This window comes from Bombus pascuorum, chromosome 14, assembly GCF_905332965.1.
Source record: "Bombus pascuorum chromosome 14, iyBomPasc1.1, whole genome shotgun sequence".
Classification (NCBI taxonomy): domain Eukaryota; kingdom Metazoa; phylum Arthropoda; class Insecta; order Hymenoptera; family Apidae; genus Bombus; species Bombus pascuorum.
Genome location: NC_083501.1, coordinates 10366281 through 10386749, shown reverse-complemented (window position 1 = coordinate 10386749; position 20469 = coordinate 10366281). Strand labels below are relative to the sequence as shown.

Sequence of the window (20469 nt, the reverse complement as noted above, 5' to 3'; positions counted from 1 at the left end):
CAAATATTTGGCAAGTAAATAATTTGGAAATAATTTATTTCTCAAATTAAATTGTGGAATTTATTTGAAAACGTCTTTCAAACAAATTCATTTGTAATATTATTTGGAGAAATTATTTGATCTATTTATTTATTATCTTTACTTCAAATAAAAAGTGCCCATTCTTGACTAGAACTACCGGCAACTACAGAATAAAACTTGTATCAAAGAAATTAAGATGCAAGGAATAGGATAATGTTTATAACGCAATAAGAAACGCAAGCTCTTTTATTCATATACTTTACAAAAGATCATTCAAACATAAAAAAATGCGCCATCATTAATCTATAAAATTTCTATGAAAAATTATGAATTTGTCATTTTGAAAGAATCTTCTCTCTAGGCAATGATCGTGAATTTCTATCGTGACGTAAATTTTACATATGAAGAAATTGAATTTCTTACAATTATTATTATGAAGTTTCTCTTTTTTCACAAATATGTAGAATATATTCATTTTGTAAATGTATAATAATAATTTTTGAATAATATTGCTGGAAAAGTGCGTGGAGGAGAAGATTAAAAGTCAGAGGGAAACGAAATGGAGAGAATAAAGGATAAAATGTACCAATGAAAGCGGTTATAACTAAGCACGTATAAAAAAACAGAAAAGAAGAAGGGGAAAGATGAGTGAAAAATTGAAAGTAAAAAGAGATTGAAATAGACAGACAAACATTACATGGAAAATTACAAGGAAAATACAATGAGGTATGTAAGGAGATGGAATCACACACACAACTACCGTAATACCTACAGAACAGAAAAGAAAATGTCGATACAAAAATTAAAGACAAGTATCACGTATCAAGTTCCCTTTCGACCGCCGAAGAGTGCAGACGTGCCTGGTGCCCGGAGAGGTCTCTCCGTCGAAATTGGACGTGGAAAAAAGTGCCCCCGAAAGTGCGAAAAGCGGGGAAAACAAAGCAATGCAACGAGTGCCACCGCTCAGGATATCAAACAACGGTGAAACATACGCCATATACAAAACCATGGAAATCCATGAATGCACAGAAACCGAAATGGATATGACTCAGATGAGTGACGAGAGAAACACCACCAACAACGATCTAACACAACAAGACGAAAGCTGGAAGGTCGTAACTCCCAGCAAAAGAAGAAAAATTACAACAAACGCAAATACTAGGAGGGCTGCAGAAACAGAAAGTAAGCAGTGGCTCCAAGAAATCCCACTACAAAACCCCTTCAGCATACTACCACAAGAGAAGGAACCAGAAACAACTGAAACAACTGAAAAACCAATAACACACAACCCCAAACCACCGCCAATATACATCGATGCGCAAATAATAGACCCCCTCCTCGAACTGCTAAACAATACGGCAGGCAAAGAAAACTACTCAATAAAACAATTAAAACTGGACCAGGTAAAAGTGCAAACCAACGCCCCAGAAACCTACAGAAAAGTGGTAAAAGTGCTAAAAGAAAAAAACGCCGGGTACCACACCTACCAGCTCAAAACTGACAAAAGCTATAAAGCAGTTATCAGAGGGCTACACCCAAGAACAAACACAAGCAACATATGCGACGAACTAGCCAAAATCGGACACCAGGTAAGAGCAATAAACAACATAACGAGATTTGACACCAAACAACCACTACCGCTGTTCCTAATAGAACTAGAACCGAACAAAAACAACAAGGAAATCTATGACATTAAACAAATCTTAAACACAATAATCACAGTCGAACCACCCAGACAAAAAAAAGACATACCTCAGTGCATGCGGTGCCAACAATATGGGCACACAAAAAATTACTGCAACAGAAACCCGGTGTGCGTCAAATGCGCAGGAAAGCACCTGACAACTTACTGCCCATATACGGGAAAAATAAAAGAGGTAAAGTGCTACAACTGCAACGGAAACCACCCAGCCAGCTACAAAGGCTGCCCAGCCAGAAAAATACTCCAACGTAAATTGTTTCCGCCGCTTAGAAGCAGGACATATAACTACCACCACACACAACAAGACAGGGCAGAAGCTGAGACACCAATTAAAGTACAGTACGTAATGAACAACAACCACAACAATATCAACACCACTGGCAGTCGAAGCTACGCGCAAGCAACCAAGGAAGTAACACCCGTAGCCAACCAAAACCACAACAACAACACCAACGACGCTACAGAAATAAAAGAACTATTAAAACAATCCATCAAAAGCACCGACATGTTAACAAGAACGATAAGCGAACTAAACGAAGCATTCAAGCAGCAATCATTACAAATCACAGCTATGATACAACTGATAACAACCATGCTAAGCAAAAAGTAAAAACGGACATACTAAAAATAGCTGCCTGGAACTCTAACGGTCTACAACAAAGGGCCATTGAAACCAAAGCATTCCTATACCACAACAACATAGACATACTACTCGTATCGGAGACGCATTTCACAACAAAAAGCTACACAAAAATACCGCACCATACCATATACGATACCAAGCACCCCTCAGGAAAAGCACACGGAGGAACCGCAGTGATAAGCAAGCAACTACCGTTACCGTACAAACTAGCAGCAACTGTCTACAGCTGTCAGCAGTATATGCACCACCGCGACACAAAATTACAACACAAATGTGGGAAGAATACTTCCAACAACTAGGCGACAAGTTTATCGCAGCAGGAGACTACAACTCAAAGCACACAACATGGGGATCAAGAATCACTACACCTCGAGGCAGAACCCTGGAAAAACACATCAGGAAAAACAATCTCAATATATTATCCACAGGAAGACCGACATACTGGCCGACAGACCTGAGCAAAATCCCTGACCTACTCGACTTTGCAGTCACAAAGGGATTAAACGGAAATAAAATAAATATAGCATCCAGCCTCGAGCTTAGCTCCGACCATACACCCATAATAATAACATACAGAAACAAGCCAATACTCTACAACAACTCAGAGACGCTATGCAACAAATCCACTAATTGGCAAACCTTCAAAGAAATAATCGAGAGCAAAATCAACTGCAACATCCCACTGAAAACGCCCCAACACATCGAACAAGCTGTAACAACACTTACAGAAACTATACAAGAGGCAGCACGGGCAACCACAAAACCAGAAACTACCACTAGACAAACAAAACAAATCCCATCTGACATCCTCGAAAAAATTAGAGATAAAAGAAAAGCGAAAGCAAAATGGCAAAAACATAGAACAAAAGAAAACAAAAAACACCTAAACAAACTTGCAAAGGAAATAAAAAACAAAATAAAAGAGCACAACAACAACGAATTCACAAAGTTCATAGAGTCACTATCTGCACACGAGAACTACAACTACTCACTATGGAAAACCACAAAAAAAATAAAGAAGGCGATAAAACCAGCCCCAGCAATCAGAAAAGCAGACAACACATGGGCAAGAAGCAACGAAGAGCAAGCCGAAGAATTTTCCATCCACCTATGCAACACATTTACACCACACAACATCAATAACAGCAACCACAATAGCCATACGGACGACGACGCGATAGCCACTAGCACTGCAATCGACAAGCAATACACCATACCCAAAACAACAGCACAAGAAATAAGAAACATAATAGAAAAAACAAAAAACAACAAAGCACCAGGAATCGATCTAATCAATGGCAAAATATTGAAAAACCTCCCTCCAAAAGCGATACGGTTAATTACAATAATATTCAATGCAATACTAAGAATACAATATTATCCTGCATTATGGAAACAGGCACAAATCATAATGTTACCCAAACCAGGCAAAGACCCACATGAAGCAACATCCTACAGACCAATATCACTACTCCCCGTGCTCTCCAAAATACTAGAAAAAGTAATATACGCCCGACTAAAACCAATAATAGAGAAGGAAAAACTAATACCAGACCATCAATTTGGATTCAGAAATAAACACTCCACCATAGAACAAATGCACAGGCTTGTCAACGAAATAATACACACAATAGAAAACAAACAATATTGTACAGCCCTATTCATGGACATAGAGAAAGCTTTCGACAAAATAAACCACGAAAGCCTAATACAAACAATCAAGAAACAATTCCCGGAAAAAATATACCAAATAATAAAATCATACATAAGCAACAGAACCTTCACAGTAAAAATCAAGGACGCACACTCCGAAGCAAAAGACATCAAAGCAGGTGTTCCACAAGGAAGCGTCCTAGGACCCATACTATACACATTATACACGGCCAACATTCCAACAACTACCAATAGCAAAATACTGTCATTCGCGGACGACACAGCCGTGCTAGTCAGGCACACTAACCCTGTAACAGCAGCCACAATACTACAAGAGCACATCACAAAAATAGAAAAGTGGCTACAGGACAAACAAATCAAAGCTAACCCTGATAAATGCAACCACATTACATTCACATTGAGAAAACAGATAACACCAAACATCTTCCTGAACGGCACGCAAATAACACAAACAAGGCAAGTCAAATACCTTGGACTTCACATAGATACACACTTCACATGGAAACAGCACATCAAATCAATAATAGACAAGATACAGATAGCAAGGAGACAAATGTACTGGCTAACAAGCCGAAAATCCAAACTAAGCACAGAAAACAAACTGAAAATATACAAAATAATCATAAAGCCAATCTGGACATACGGAATTCCACTATGGGGAACAGCAGCAATGAGCCATATAAACAAAATAGAAACAATCCAAGCCAAAATCCTTAGAACAATGGTAAACGCCCCGTGGTACGTTAGAAACGAGGACATAAGGAAAGACCTCGGAATACCAACGGTCAAGGAGGAGATTACCAGATTCGCAACAAGATACAGAACAAGAATAGAAACACACCCGAACCATCTGGCAGCTGAAACGTGCAACACAACAAACATCGTAAGAAGACTAAAAAGGAAACACCCAATAGACCTCATAAAAGATATAACTTAGAAAAAAAAACGAAGCTGGCACCCCGCTGGGGGTAGCCGCCCACATGCTATATTATTTTTTATTTATATTTTTTTTTTTCTTCACCAACAAGATATAACACTTTACCAAATGTCCGCAAGGACAAATTGTAAAATAACCAAAATAAAATAAAAAATATGATATCTACGGAAAAAAAAAAAAAAAAAAAAAAAAAAAAAAGTATCACGTATGAAAACCTGGAGGACGACAATAAATGTTGAGATAGTGAAAAGGCGAGGAAGTGTATGCTATGCAGAAGGTACACAGGAATACTAATCTACTTTTCAAATGCGAAGAACTAAATAAAACCACATTTAAGGAACGGGGAGATAGTTGCGGAAGAGTTCAAAGAGGAAGTGGTGGAATGTTGCAGGCAATTGGAATTTTTTAAGGAAGCAGTTACAACGCTTAATAAATATGTTATAAGCAACAATATTAAAGAAGGATAGTGCAATAAAAAAAAAAGAAGTAAAAGTACAAACGGATGAGACAAGATGTGAATATATGTAGAGTTAGGAAACCAAAGATAGCATAGTATAGTAAAGATTAGAATAATAGAATATAATTTAGTATAGTAAGTTAGAGTGGATGATAACAAGGCCAAAGAAACGCGAGAAAAGCGTGAGCGGTGGAAGCATGAGCGGGATATCTTAAATAAGCAATTATTGTAAAACCAAGCCCGCTTCTTGGGAACACGCCGAAATGAATATACGTATTAGTGATTATTGAATCGTTCGTTTTCTTTTACTTATGAAAAGGAGACCTATATCATTTTTTAAATATTTTTCAAATTGATTATTTGATCATTATTTTCAAAATGATATTATCGCAAGTAACGAATTCATATTTTACATTTTCATACTTGTCATTACAAATCTTCTTCTTTCATTACAAGTCTTGTCCATATTTCTACTTAACCACTAATTACATAAAAGTACGTCCATTATAAATATATAGAATTATTATATTTCAATTTAAAATTACTCTGTGAAAAGAATTACACAATGTTAGAAAATCAACTAAAAAGAACACGTGTAAGTATTTTTATATGACTAGTGGTTAAGTGATAATATGAAAAAGACATATTTTTCCGGCATGAAATGTTTCGAGTATACATTAGCGTGCAAAACTTTCCGGTCAGATATATTTTTCATATTATTTACTAAAAGCGATATGTAGATCAGTGTGAACTATTACTGGATGTACAGGCACAACAACTAAGAGAAAACAGTATTACAAATAATAAACTCTTTATTATCCTTTATATAGATGTTTACAAAATCGTCAATACGACGCTTTCAAAAGCTTCCGGCCAAGCGTATCTCCAAATATCAAAGTTTATTACGCTTTATTTGCGTTGCATATGGATGTCAACATATCAGAATTAGTTACTAATGCGTCGTCGCAGCAGTTAAGGAAGACATGAAAATACTTCTATTGATTATCGGGAGAATAATTGATTTGTCAAAAACTGGCAAACCGTCTCACGAGACCGCTTCAATATCTATGGTAAATGACATTATGAAAAAATATCGTTCTGAAAAAAGCCTAGAAGAGCAACCACGATGTAGAAGACCATGAAAAAGTATTAAAAGAGTTGACCAACTAATAAAAAAAAAAATCTACAGTAAATGCAAAAAGAGTACTCTTTAAATAGCCTACGAAATACGCGAGGAAGGAATTGCTAATATTAGTCACTCGACTGTGACAAAACGTCTAGATATTTTAGCTAGATCAGATACAAAATATCCTTTCATTAGTATGAAGAATCAGAATTTAAACTGAACAATCGACGATTGGAAAGATGTGGCATTTTCTGGTAAATTAAAATTTAATCTATTCAGGAATGGCAGAGGACAATATAGGAGACGCCCTGTTGGAAAAATATGATGTGAGATATCAGATACCAACATTAAAATACGATAGACGAAATATAATAGTTTTGGCCGTATTTTCTGCTCAAAGAATTGGTCCACTTTTAGAAATTGAATTAAGAAAGGAAATTATGCACAGCATCATGTAGCGAGATATTTGATCGGAAACTTTTGCACACCACTGTTAACTACGTTAACTATTAACTCCGACGTAGCTATATATATTCAATTGAGTAAATTTCAGATAGTAAAATTGAGTATTTTTTGTTTTGAAAACTCGTAAGTATCTGTGAGTTTTATAATTTCAAAAAGGATTCAAGAATTAAACTGAGAAATTATGGATCATCTCCATATATTGATTGACCTAGCAGCATCTGATTCAGCTCGTTGCAGAATATTTTCATTTATTAAAATAACGAAAACATCTGCAGTGTTGAACATCAATGAAATATCTTATATGTTAACTAATACGTAAAGGTATATAGTATATGTATTTCGATTTACGCATCAGAATTTTAAAACAGAAATTCCGTGTACCAGATATTATAGTTTTAAGGTGAAATTCAATTTCAAACTTAGCGATCTACAACCAATGTGCCACAAAAATTTCTAAAGCATGTAATAATTTATTCAATTATATTGGCAAATAAAAAAATGGTAACAGCCAATACAATCATAGCTGTACAGTGTAAATATCTTGTCTTGAACCAAATATAATATATTTTTTAATGTGACGCAAAATTTTAATAATTGGTTTATGTGTGTCACAAGATAAAAAAGGTTGAAAATCACTGAAATAAAATAAAAAATATTAAAATAACTTATTTTCTAAATATGTTATTATTTAAATAAATATTTGAATAAGAGTTTATTCTGATAATGTCCTGTCTTCGCTGAGGATCCGTTTCTGTTAGCCAGCAATTATGCACCCCGTGTAATCAAATTCTCGCTCGACGAGCCCACATAATATGCATTCCACTGCCTTCCTGGGCAGTTGTTCGATCATGAACGATTAACCCCGTACAAGGGTGCTGTTGTGTCCGTCGTGTGCGAGGCAACTGGAACATCGCCAAGACTTTCAACAGTCTCATTCAGGTCGAGCTGCTCTGGGATATGTACCACGTTCAATAACAAGTTGCCGACGCTGTCGTGGAGAGACTATAATTTTTCTGAGGAAAGGAGGAGAGCCCTCTTCTTCCCCTATTTTTTCTCTCATTCTCTCTCCCTCTCTCTCTCACTCCTTTTCTTGCTGTAGGAATTGCAGCTTCCAAGATGCACTTAGGCTGTGCTGAACCAAGAACAATGTGCAAACTGGAGTAAAATAAATGCACCCCTGCTAAAACTCTTTTTTAAATGTCGAATCTCTTCCTTTTCTATATGTGTGTGCGTCTTTTCTGTCTCATCTGGAACACATATGCACATCACTTTTCTCGTAGAATGGTTGACCGACTTGAACGTTTCTCGTGCAACGAGGAATTTACACTAATTATTTCGCTGTGATGATACTCTGTCTGTAAAGAGAGGCTTCTGTCAAATACTTGGGTCGAAAGTGTTACGAGGTTTGGAGATTGGACATGATTGTGTGGGGATATAGGCGTTGAAGATTATATAATGTTTTGGAATATCTGGCGATCTAGGGTATAGAAATGTACACTAGTGTTCAAAAGTAGAGAGCATATCTTTAATTCTAAAATTACAGATCAGATGAGTCAGAGGCTAGCACTAGCGACAAAATCGCTGTTGCTTTAGCATTTGTGTATGGCATTATTAGAGGAAAAAATTGAACTTTGATTGATGCGAGCGATAGCAAAAATAGAAGACCAGTAACCGTGTCGTCAAATATACGCACATTCATATAGACAGTTGCCCTAATCGTAAACAATAAAACTATCACAGGACAAATTGTCGCTAATATGCGGGGCCTCGGACTGTAATGGTTGCATTCTATATAATCGTCGTAGCTGTATATGATAAAATATTAAAATGCAATTAAATTGAGTTTTTAAATTTAATATCCTAGGTTAGGTTTTTATCTTTTTAAAGTCCATGTATTATAACTATCATTGAACTAAGATAGTAGATACATATAAGATCATAAAAAATATATCATTTTATTGTGATTATAATATGCAACTGTTGTAAGATCAATGCAACTTCTATTGTTCAATATGTAAAAATATTTACACAGAAGATTGCAGTCGTGCAATTCCTGACAAATAATTGTGTTACGTTATTCTAATTTTTTTGTTTTCTAGTGTGACATTGAAAATTATTCAAGTACAATATAAAATTTTATAAGAAACAGAAAGAACAAGTTTTAAACAAATTTGTAACATGTGTAGATTCTACCTCGTTTAGCTCTAAGAGAAGATCCGAAGATTGATTAAAAAGAAGAACATGTTTAAGTATTTGGTTAAAAGGTCACGGTCTCCACTTATCGTTAACAAGCATTACAACTCATCATTTTCGTAACGTGTTGTTTATGATCATAAATGTCAGGCTTTTAACTTACTTGAAGACAATGTATGCACAACACGTGAATTTATTTAATCTCTAACACATACACTTTTTTTTAGTTTACCGGTACAAAATAATTAATTTCTTTGGAATGGAAAATAATTAACAGTTCTGTAAAGATTTATTAAAAGTAATCAAAAAGTCAAACAATGAGCATATTAATTACATCGCCTAAATTGTTAATGTTTCTTTAAAGAACATGATTATTATTAATAAATTTTTAACATAATTAACGCTAGAACTACCAAACCAATCAAAATGATTAATATCAGATTTTTTGTCTTCCTAATTACAAAAACGTGCAAGTATGTACGTATATTTTTTAATATTAATATTTACTCTTAGTTAACTATGTACAATATATTTGATTGCATATGAAAAGTTGGCAGATCTAGTATTAAGAGAAAGTCGATGCTTGTAAAGAAACCAAAAAATTGATTAATAAATGCACTTATCTGATTTTATCTCTCAACTGCTATCGTTAGAACATAAATAACCACTACAATTTAAAATAGGGATTGCTTAATATTAAAGTATTTTACCCGTTCTATATTTCTATTCTATATTTTACGCGATATATTATATACATAACAAAATAATAAAGATACCCTTAAAGTTAAGGAATCTAATCTAGTTAGTTACGGTCATTTAACGCATCAATATCAGTCGAGGATTAACTATTAAAAAGTAAAAATAACTAAATTATTGTTTTCATAAATGTTATTTTTATACATTAATTATTAACGAAATAATATTTCTTCAATGAATATTCGTTATAATATAATATAATATAATAATATAATATAATACAATATAATACATGCATTTTTATCTTTTGACCCAACGTCCTTGAAAAGGAAAGGATCCTTTGAATTTGTTTAGCTTAGACAGAACTAGAGCAAATTAATATAAATTAGTGTTTATTACGAAGAAATTAGCATAAAATCCGAAGAGAGAAAAAATATTACGAAAACAAATTTTTTGTATTATTATTCTTTTTATATCATAATTATATGTGTGTAATTATGGACATGCACATGCACATGCACACGAATGATTAAAATGTTTTATATAATTTAGAAATTTAACAAAATATTGTCCTTTTTATTTCAGGTGACTCCTTACAATGTACACCTTTGGACCGAGCGTATAAAAGCAAAGTTTTGGGACATTATCCTGATTCTGTACCATGGAACCCCTTCGACGAACACGCTGTGTGCATGGTACGTTATAAATAATCATAATTTTCTTCCTTTCGTGCATGCTTTTAATAATCATTATGGGGTATTTTTAAATACTGTTTGATAGAGTGATATTCAATAACAGTTTTCATCAATTTCTTTTTTCGAACTGTGAATGCACTATGAGAACGTAAAGAACGAGATTGGCTATTATAATTATCAAAAGTTGAAACAGTTAACATGTTTTATTTAAAAGTACAAAGAAATAATGGTTTCAAGCGATTACGAAGCAAATTTAGCTTAATATAAACGAAATTTTTTTCAATTATGTTCTACTAATCTGCATACGAATTACATAATTACATAAATGATCAGTGCATGATGTTGTTACATCATTATATGATCATACCATAATTTCTTGAATGGTACAGATAAAACTATGAAATTTTATATGTATTTACGATTTAATGTCTGAGTATATAATGTTAAAAATATAGACAGTAATTAACCATCGAAGTCTAAAAACAAAGGGCACCAATGAGAGCAAGAAGAAAGAGAACAATAACAGTTAAAATATTTGCACTTAATGTTTTAATGGATCATGTTTTAGCACTTTCGGTGTGAGGTCATGGGTCGTAATAGTGATAGGAAGAAACACTTGCGTATATTTAACAATATATATACTTATTATGATATACTCTATATGTATACTTTGAGCTGGACTCGCGATTACAAGTTTGACTTCTGGTCGATGCATTTTAATGCGCGATATAGGTTCGGATGATGATTGTTTAAGATGCCGAGGAACTCTGATCAATTATTACGAACTACCAACTATTTAATCGGACCGATGTATAACAACTGACTTTCCGTCACGATGATGCTGCAGAGGAAAACTATAATGGGGTGTGTCTAAGGATGCGAGATCATCGGATTCGTTGAGGAAATCCTTGATTCGGAAAATGAGGGACGTTGTTAATTGGCTAATTTTGTGTTGGTGGTTGGAAAAGGATGCTAACAATCCTTGAAAGAAAGTTGCTAGCGGGAAGCATCGTACGTGAGAAAAGCAGATTTCACGTATCTTCTCGTAGTAGGTGATAGATTTAGGGACTGCTAAGAGAAAGACTATTTGTCCCTTTCGAGAACCGTAGCTAAATAAATCTTAAGATTTCTAGCGGGTCCTTAGGCTAGCTGAAAATATTCTGTGAGGATGTATCGACATCTGGCAATCATCTTATGCAAAGAATAGGGTCTTTGTGTAGCGAGTCACGGGACAGAAACTGTTGGAAAGTTTACTGTCAAGTACCGCTACAGGTATAAGTATAATATTTCCTATTCGATATCTTATATCCTGTTCCCTATATGCTAAACGATATTGAAATTAAAAAAGAATTGTTATTATTGTGTTCATCATTCAAAAATAGCTCAAATTCGCATTGCAGTTACAAGTAGATATGAAACTCATATAAATCTTGTAAATTTATATTAATAATTTCTAAACTTCATCAGATAACATACTAATGCATCATTTCACGATCTAAAAACTAAAATGAGAATCATATTAATAATGCCAATTTCTTCATATTTTTACTCTACTCGTCAATTTATGTATTTTCAAACGTATCTATAAAATACTAATAACGTATAATTATTATAAAAATTCAACACTCTATACGCCTTAAAAGTGCCCGCGAAAAATATACGTTTCTCAAACTATACTTTCTTAAAAGTTCCTTACCGCGGAATATACTCACACAGAAAGAACATTACTGCTCTTCATTTATTCAACCATTTCATCGCGTGACTTCATGTAGTTCCGTTGAAAATTCCCTTAAGCATAGAAGAAAGAAGAGGAACAATGCTTTTGACAAAGTTTGATAGAATCAATAAATTGAAAGATTAAAAGTATAAAGTATTTTATATACATATAGTAAAGATATTTTCATAGTTTGTCGTTTGAATACCTAAAGAATATATGCTATATTCTCTATGCTATATTTAATTTATGCTATATTCTATTGTCTTTAACATTTTATACAAATTATATTTCTCATATTTTTAATTTTATTTTTACATTATCAATGACCTTTTTTAAATAAATTTGATACCTTACACGAAGAGACAAGATGTTGAGCTATATTTTTCATTTTCTTTAACAGGATTTTTTAAAATTTAATGTTTTTCTTTGATTTTGAGATGAAATATTTATTTTCATAACAATTAAAAAGTTCTTTTAAAATAGAGAAACCATTTTTCATTTATCTATCCGATTCCACGAAATTTACCTCGAATGGCTTCTCTCGAAAACACCCTCGAATATAGAGAAAGGAAAAGGCACGGTAGGTACTTTTCGCCAAGCTCTAACAGAATTACTGGGACGTAAAATTAAGAGTGCAAAATGCTCGATGTATATACGGTAAACTGGGTACACATTATTCGCGATCAACAGCGTTATGTAGGCTGGCGCGTCCTAGTTGTGAATGGTAAAAAGTAGAAGAAGAAAAGACGAAGGAAAGAAGTAGTGGAGGAATGAAAAGGCGTTGTGTGTAACGTCTGTTCATTAGATATTCAATCTTGCAGCTCTGCCTGCCGAGCGGCCTGAGATTCCGAACCCAGAAACACTCGGTGGAACCGACATTTCACTCGTTCGTGCTCACCAAGGAGGACGGGCACAGAACCTACGGGTTCAGTCTTGTTTTCTACGAGGAGTGCCGGAATCGCAAGATATGCGCGGCTATGCAAACTCTGCAGGCGATGCACATCACGGAACTGAGCAGCGGGCAAAACGGTACACCACCAACGTGAGTCTTCTTTCCGTTGTTTATTTTCCTTTGCTTAAGTTCCTCCATGATGCGGTTGATCCTTTTGTTACGTTAAGGTTAACATGATTAGCAGATTGCACCTATTTATGCGAATTCATATTTTTATGAATACGATTAGAGAAACGAAACACAAGAACATTTTGTCTAGTAAATAATATAACGAATATTCTAATTTGAATATTTTATAGGATTTTGCACATCATACGCATTTTGTGCATTTCAGTATCTTCAAATTTCTTATCAATGCATAAAAATCTGCAGTCTAGTGATCAACTTAGATCATTCTATAGTAGATCGATTGATATTTTTTGTGTCGTATGAAATGGTTCAGAAGAGAGTTTAAACCCTACCTGCGTACGATACCGTGCACAAATATTTGGACAGCTATCGCAATTCGCTTAAAGATTGATATTTTTTTACATTTCGAAAAATATGATCGAAGAACGTTTCTTTACTGTTATTACCTGTTATAAGTAGGCTCAAATTCTCTGAAAAATTCAAATTAAAACAAAATATATATCTACATCACTCAGGAATTCCGTTTATTACTAATAAATACCTAACACTTAAAAATCTACATAAACTTTTAGAAAGTAGCTGGAAACATATAGTTGTTTCAATCGCGATAACACACCGACATTGATTATTGATCTCTGTAGGACTAGTATTCATTCACCTTCGATTACTGCTCTTTTAATTGTACTAACTAATATCAATTATTGCCTTTGTCAATATCTATTAACAATATGTATATGGTTACCTGAGATAAGATCAGAAGCTAAAATTAGATTAAAATGTTTCATATAAAACATATTTTATATATTTGTAATAATTTAGAAATATCGAAATATTTATGTACATATTCTTAAGTAATAATTCGGTTTTTCGCTGGTTTCGTGTAATATTTAAATTAAATTATCAAGGAAACGATTAATCAGAATTTTGTATTCATGAAACAGATTGTGATTCAACATAGGAAACAGTTGTTAAAACTATTTGCAAAAGTTATATTATTGTAATAAATTATAATAATTATGAAATCCTTCCGGAAGGACAAGCAAGAGTAAACAGAGGGGTAAACAGAGGGGTGCAAGGATAACCTGTTGATGTTGTATACCAAAAAAGCGCACTCCAACTAAAGTGAAAAAATGGGAAATTACTAGCAACATTCATAGATGTTCCAATATTCTCAAAGTTGTTTTGCATGAAACTGAGTTCGTAGATGATAAGAATGATTAAAACTATTGACGAGAACGTATTGTTAAGAGTCACATTTGTGGATGGGAGAAGGACAAGTGATATAGAGATTTCGCAACGAACATTGTTACAGTATGTTTAGGAAAATGGTTTAATAGTAAACATAGATAAGTCAAAAACAATAATTGTCCAAAAAGCAGGGAAGAAAAAGAAACAAGTTAAAGAATACAGGTATAACGAGTCAACACTAGAAGTAATAAAAACGTATACATATTTAGACTCTTGCGCATCAGGACCTCTCGAATAAACGGCTAACTATTTCATGAGCAAAGGTAGAGTATTGATAAGTACAATTTTGGAAGCCAGTGGAGGTAAAATGCAAAATTGGAAACGAAGACTACATCTATTCAAGTGACATCAACAGCACTACATGCAAGTGGCATTTTGGTAGTAGCATATTGAACTACAGAAATTACTACAGAGTGTTTCCTTTTGAACCATCTGGATAAACTTGAATAACAACTTTTAGCAAGATGGCTTTTTACCCTATGTTAATGTACTCCACTGTTAGGATTTTTAGTTATTTTAGTTACTCTTCTTTATGTCATCGTTTCTTACATATCTCAATGTGTATAATGTAGTTCTTAGAATAACTGATTGTAGATCTTCTATTTTCTTTATATTGGATTTGGCAGCTATGCTTCAGAGTTGAATTACATATGTCTATATGAGTTTGGTAATAGTTTTGTAGATCTATAGTTTGCTTTACTGTTTGTATTCAACTTGGAGTTTCTGATTATGAACCATTTGATAGTTTTTCTACTAGTTTTTATTTGTTTAATTTTCTCTCGAATATAAATTTTCTAATTTAGTTTGTTGTTCAAACGAAGACTAAGGTATTTGATGGAATTTGTTTGCTGGATTTCTGAATCATGAAAATAAATTTTCGGAGCTGGTATATCTTTTAAGCAATAGAGTGGAAACTAAATTTTTCACAGAGGACCGACAAAAAACATTGAATCCTGGCCAATTTGTAATATATTAAAGATCTAACTAAGCCCAATTGTGAAAAATACCCAAAATTGAAGACCCAAAGAGTATATAGCAGAATTATAGATCAAATAAGATTGTCCGCGAGGCATGAGTCGTGGATTAACTATGATAATGGAAGTACGTTCAAATTAAATGACTGAACTTTGTCGACTTTGTAATATGAAAAAAATAGAAAATTTGAAACATCCTTTAAGTGTATGCCCACAGCTCAATAGAGCGAGGGGAGAAGAATGGGATTTTCCACAAATGCTGATTTTAAGAGACATTCAGTAAGCAAAAGAGTTCCTGTATTTTATCCAGGCATTAATGAAGATAATAGGGTTGGCATCGAACATTAATCGTGTAACTATCATTTTGTTGGAACTAAGATTCAAGGATAAATTTATACTGTATTAAATATATAGAAATTTATTATTATAATATAAATTAGATTATAAGTTAGGATTAAGAAAATAGTATTAATTTTTATGCAAATATCTATCGATGTAGGTATGTAAGCATAAACTACATAATATATGCCAAACAAATTTCTTGTAATAGACATGTAATTTAATGAACGATAAATTTGCTATTATTATTATTTGTTATTATTATAATTATGTATTGGTGACTCCAAAGTTCTCTAATCTAAATTCTATTGAAAAAATTTAAGGTCATTTATTATTAATTTTCGATAAGAAGTATAAATCTAAGAATTAGTAATTTCTCGATTGCATTACATTGATTGTCCTTTCGAGGATATTGTCGAATAACTTTTTAATAAATTTATTTTCCATTTTCTACCATTCTACTTAGAAAAACTTAATTTCAAAAAGCTATTTACTTTTTTTGACACTTTTTCCTTTTATGGCTCATTTCAAACAATTGCATATATGTTCTGTAAAGTCTATATCAAGTTTATATTGATTATACTTCCAAAAATTTATTGAACTAAGGAATGATTTAACACTAAGAACAGAGTGTTTAAATATTCATCTTTGTATAACAGTCTGTGAAAACGATTTCGAAAATTAACGAATAAGATTAACGTAATAAGATCAGCAATGTACATGTAGCCTAATCGTAAAACTTCTGTACAGTATCATATTTATGAGGTGAAACTAATTAAAAAAGTTTTCAGTTTCGTTCAATACAGATACAGTATCAAACAAAAGTATCTTCGTATAAAATTCTTTGCAGGTCTGTAAAGAATGTGATTCTCTATTTAATACTTTTGCAAAATACAACTATCGACTCTAAAGTTTAACTATACTATGAATTATGAAATTTAAAGATAGTTATAGTAAAGAAAATAGACAAAATACTCATAGAAGTCCTTTTTTAGCGGAATAAAATCATTGGCACACTTGACAAATTTGTTATTACGTGTATTCTACTTTCTAAATATTCTATATATTTTTTCCGAAATATTCCCAATGTTAGCACATCTGTTATGTCGCGGAAAGTTTACCATTCAAACTGATTGTCATTTTTTTAATTAGTAAGATTGTTTTGCAGAAAAAAGAAATCCGAATAATGGGAAATAAAATTAGAAAAGAAACAACAATAGCTGAAAGAAAGATTATATTAATATATGATTATATTAAAATGTATTAAATATATGTGTATATGAGCAAAGAAAATCTTGCTCGGAAATAGAAAAAATTATTACTTATTGCTGTAATTATTATTATAGTATATTAGTATAGTATTATTATTATAGTTGCTTTTTCGTAAGAAGTGTTATTAAACGATTTCTTGGCATACGATCTAACAAATGCTACACAAAGTGGATGTCCTCGAGAGCTTACAGACCAAGAAAAAAAAGATAGCCAATATAATAACAATAATAATAATAAAAATAACAATAACGAAAATAATAATAACAACAGATTGGAGTTCACTATTAATTATGTAGACGAAAATACAACATTTTAGAAAAAAATACTGTTTCCAGATGAAACTAAATTTAATATTTTTCAATGCGGTGGTCGGGTTTAGATTAGCGAAAACTAAATACTGAATTTGTTGAAGTGAATCTCACTTCTAGGAAAACTCTACATCTCCCTCTAGTGTTTAGTTTTTGGCACAACGATTCTCTTTACAGCAGCTTCTGTAGTCTCTATTATAGTACTGCGGAAAGATCGTCGACATACGGATAATGTCGACGATAAAGCGCAAATGCCGACAAGCCGAAAGGGTCGGAAAATTTCAATAGGCTTAACGGCCATCGATATATTTCGGCACAGCAGCAGTTGATGTTCAGTTGATGTTCGAGAGTTATCATATCACACTACTGCATTAATTTCACGTTAAATAATCATCGTTTTCTGTTTAATCCATTGTAAGAAATCCATCTATCAATACATTATCACATAGAATAGAAACCATTGGAAATCCTAATTTCTAACATTTCCGAATAAAGAATTTCTATAATTCATCCACGCGTTTAAAACCTCAACAGGATTGGTTAAAAAAAGCATTGTCCAAAGCGTCAAATGCTGGGGTGTCAGGGTAGTAATATGGGGAATGTCTTTTACTGTAGGTGAGTTTGTTTTTATTGAATATACCATTACATTATTATTACATACCATATTGAATAATAATGCACAAATATAGGTATTTAAATATTTTAAAGCAAAGGAGCGAGAAAAATGAAATTCAAGACAAGACTGTTATGTTCAACAGGATAGTGATTCGAAATGCATAGCCTATATTGTTAAATAATGGATCATTTTTAATACATTGGATATTTTAACGACTCCTCCACAACCCTCTGCTCTAAATCCTGTAGAGGATCTTTGGTCTGAATTAGGCAGAAGGATTAAAACACATCATATTACGTCTAAGCAAGAAGAGCTGTAGAAATTATTGCTTGAAGAATGGCACAAAATAGGTCCAAAAATTACAAAAAATTTAGTAAATTCAATACCTAATTACCTGAAAGCTGGTATGTAAAAAACGAATTGCATACTAAATAGTAAATCAAATGTTACGATAAATTTATACCGCAAAATCATATGTAAGTGTGCCGATACTTTTGTCCCGCTGAAAACGGACGTTTATGTGTATTTTAGCTTTCTTTTTCTTTATTATAACTATTTTTTAAATGTATACCTAAATATTATATACTAGCACATATAGAGTCGACAGCTACATTTTACAAAAAAATTAAACAGAAAATCACATTTTTTACAGATTTACAAAGAATTTTATACGAAGAAGGTTCGTGTGTGATGATGCGATAATACTTTTGTTTGGCACTGTATGTATGTATCAAACAAAACATCTTCCAGATGTGAAATATATCTGGAAATGTAATTAGGAGTTCTTCTGTTGAAAATATTGAAATAGTTTTGTCTGAATAGTCGAACAAGAATACTATTATTGATTTATCAAGCTATTATTTTTCTTGTTCAGATAATCGATATTCTATCTCATTCTTCTTTCTCATTATATAATAGCGAAATATACGAACAATTGCTTCAAACTACAGAAAATAATTGTACTCTTTAATATCTTGACACAAACAAAGAAACGAATATAAACCTTTACAATTAAACATGAATATCTGTATTTGTTACAATCTGGTCTTGATCTTCGGTGTTCGTAACCGTTATGTGTTACTCTGGATGTCGAATTCTGGGTTTTCCGAATAATATTTAAATCAAAACGGTATTTGCTGCCACCAGAAATAATTATTAACTATTTCGATTAGTTAGACTCTCATTTGCTATTTTTAAAACAAGGCAAACGACTGAATGGAATGATTTAAAAACTTGTCGCATCCTTCTAGAGCGTGGCATTATTCCGAATATCCCAGGAGGTTTTGCTCTAATTATTTCCGCGACAACCGAATGGATTCAAAACTTGTCGTACCCTTTTAAGGCGCAGCACTATTTTGAATTTCCAAACTATTGTATCTTAATGTTTTAATTCGTTAATATAACCGTATGGGTAGCGTTAACTAGCGTATCAATACAACTGATAAATAAAATTCCACGTTTCGGCTTACCCGCTATGTGCAAGAATACTAGTACGGATAGGATTAAGGTTCTCTTGGAATAAATAAATATTTCTGATGTCTTCTTAATTATTGACAAAAATAGTCAATGAATAATTTTATTGAAATCGTACATGCGGTACAAGTCCGAAATCGAAGAAGAAAGTGTTAAAATGTTTAGCTTCTCACCTTGCTTATATGTATGGTCGATCGCATTCTTGGAATATCGTACTGAGTTAGCATAGTTGTTGGAAGATTGACCGTATGTATCTTTGACAATTAATAAATGCTCGGTTCTACTTCTTGACGTTACTCAAAGACTATATTAAAACAATTGTCGTTTTCGCAAAGACTACTGTTCTTCTGAATTTGATATTAACTCTTGACAAATTTTTAACTGACTGAGCTCTTACTGACTCTAACTCAACTCGACGAAAATTTCAACTAACTGGATTGAACTCTGTAACTGAACTGAATAACTTTGCTGAATAACTAAATATCTTTGCTGTTGCCGATACTTGATCTTTTGGCGCGTCTAGTTGTTTGTCGCTGTTAATGCTGTGTAAGAAGGTCGTAGCATCTCAACTTCCATTATCTACTTATCGTACTGTGTACTGAGTATTGTGGCGGGAAGAGCGCGTGCAAGGCAGTACGTATCAGTGGACGTTTCATTGTTCCTTGTTTCCATTTCGATATTCTTAGATTTTAATTTTGTTCAATAATAATGTGGTGTATTGGTTTATTGATTTATCGCGATATTAAAGTATTTATACGTATAGTATCTTTTATTTCCTTTAAGTTTTCTATTTTATAATTCCATTCGTCTAGAGTGTGGCTCGTGCTATTCG

General features: G+C 32.9%; 1 protein-coding gene across 3 annotated transcripts in view; it reads left to right on the top strand.

Moving 5' to 3' along the window:
• Window positions 1-20469, top strand: part of LOC132914111 (DENN domain-containing protein 5B) — a 71512-nt gene that overhangs the window by 36235 nt on the left and 14808 nt on the right. For all 3 annotated transcript variants that reach the window (XM_060972943.1, XM_060972941.1, XM_060972942.1), the window contains exons 2-3: window positions 10500-10609; window positions 13148-13368. In XM_060972943.1, the coding sequence (XP_060828926.1) occupies window positions 10500-10609; window positions 13148-13368 (331 nt within the window). The remainder of the gene's footprint in view (window positions 1-10499; window positions 10610-13147; window positions 13369-20469) is intronic.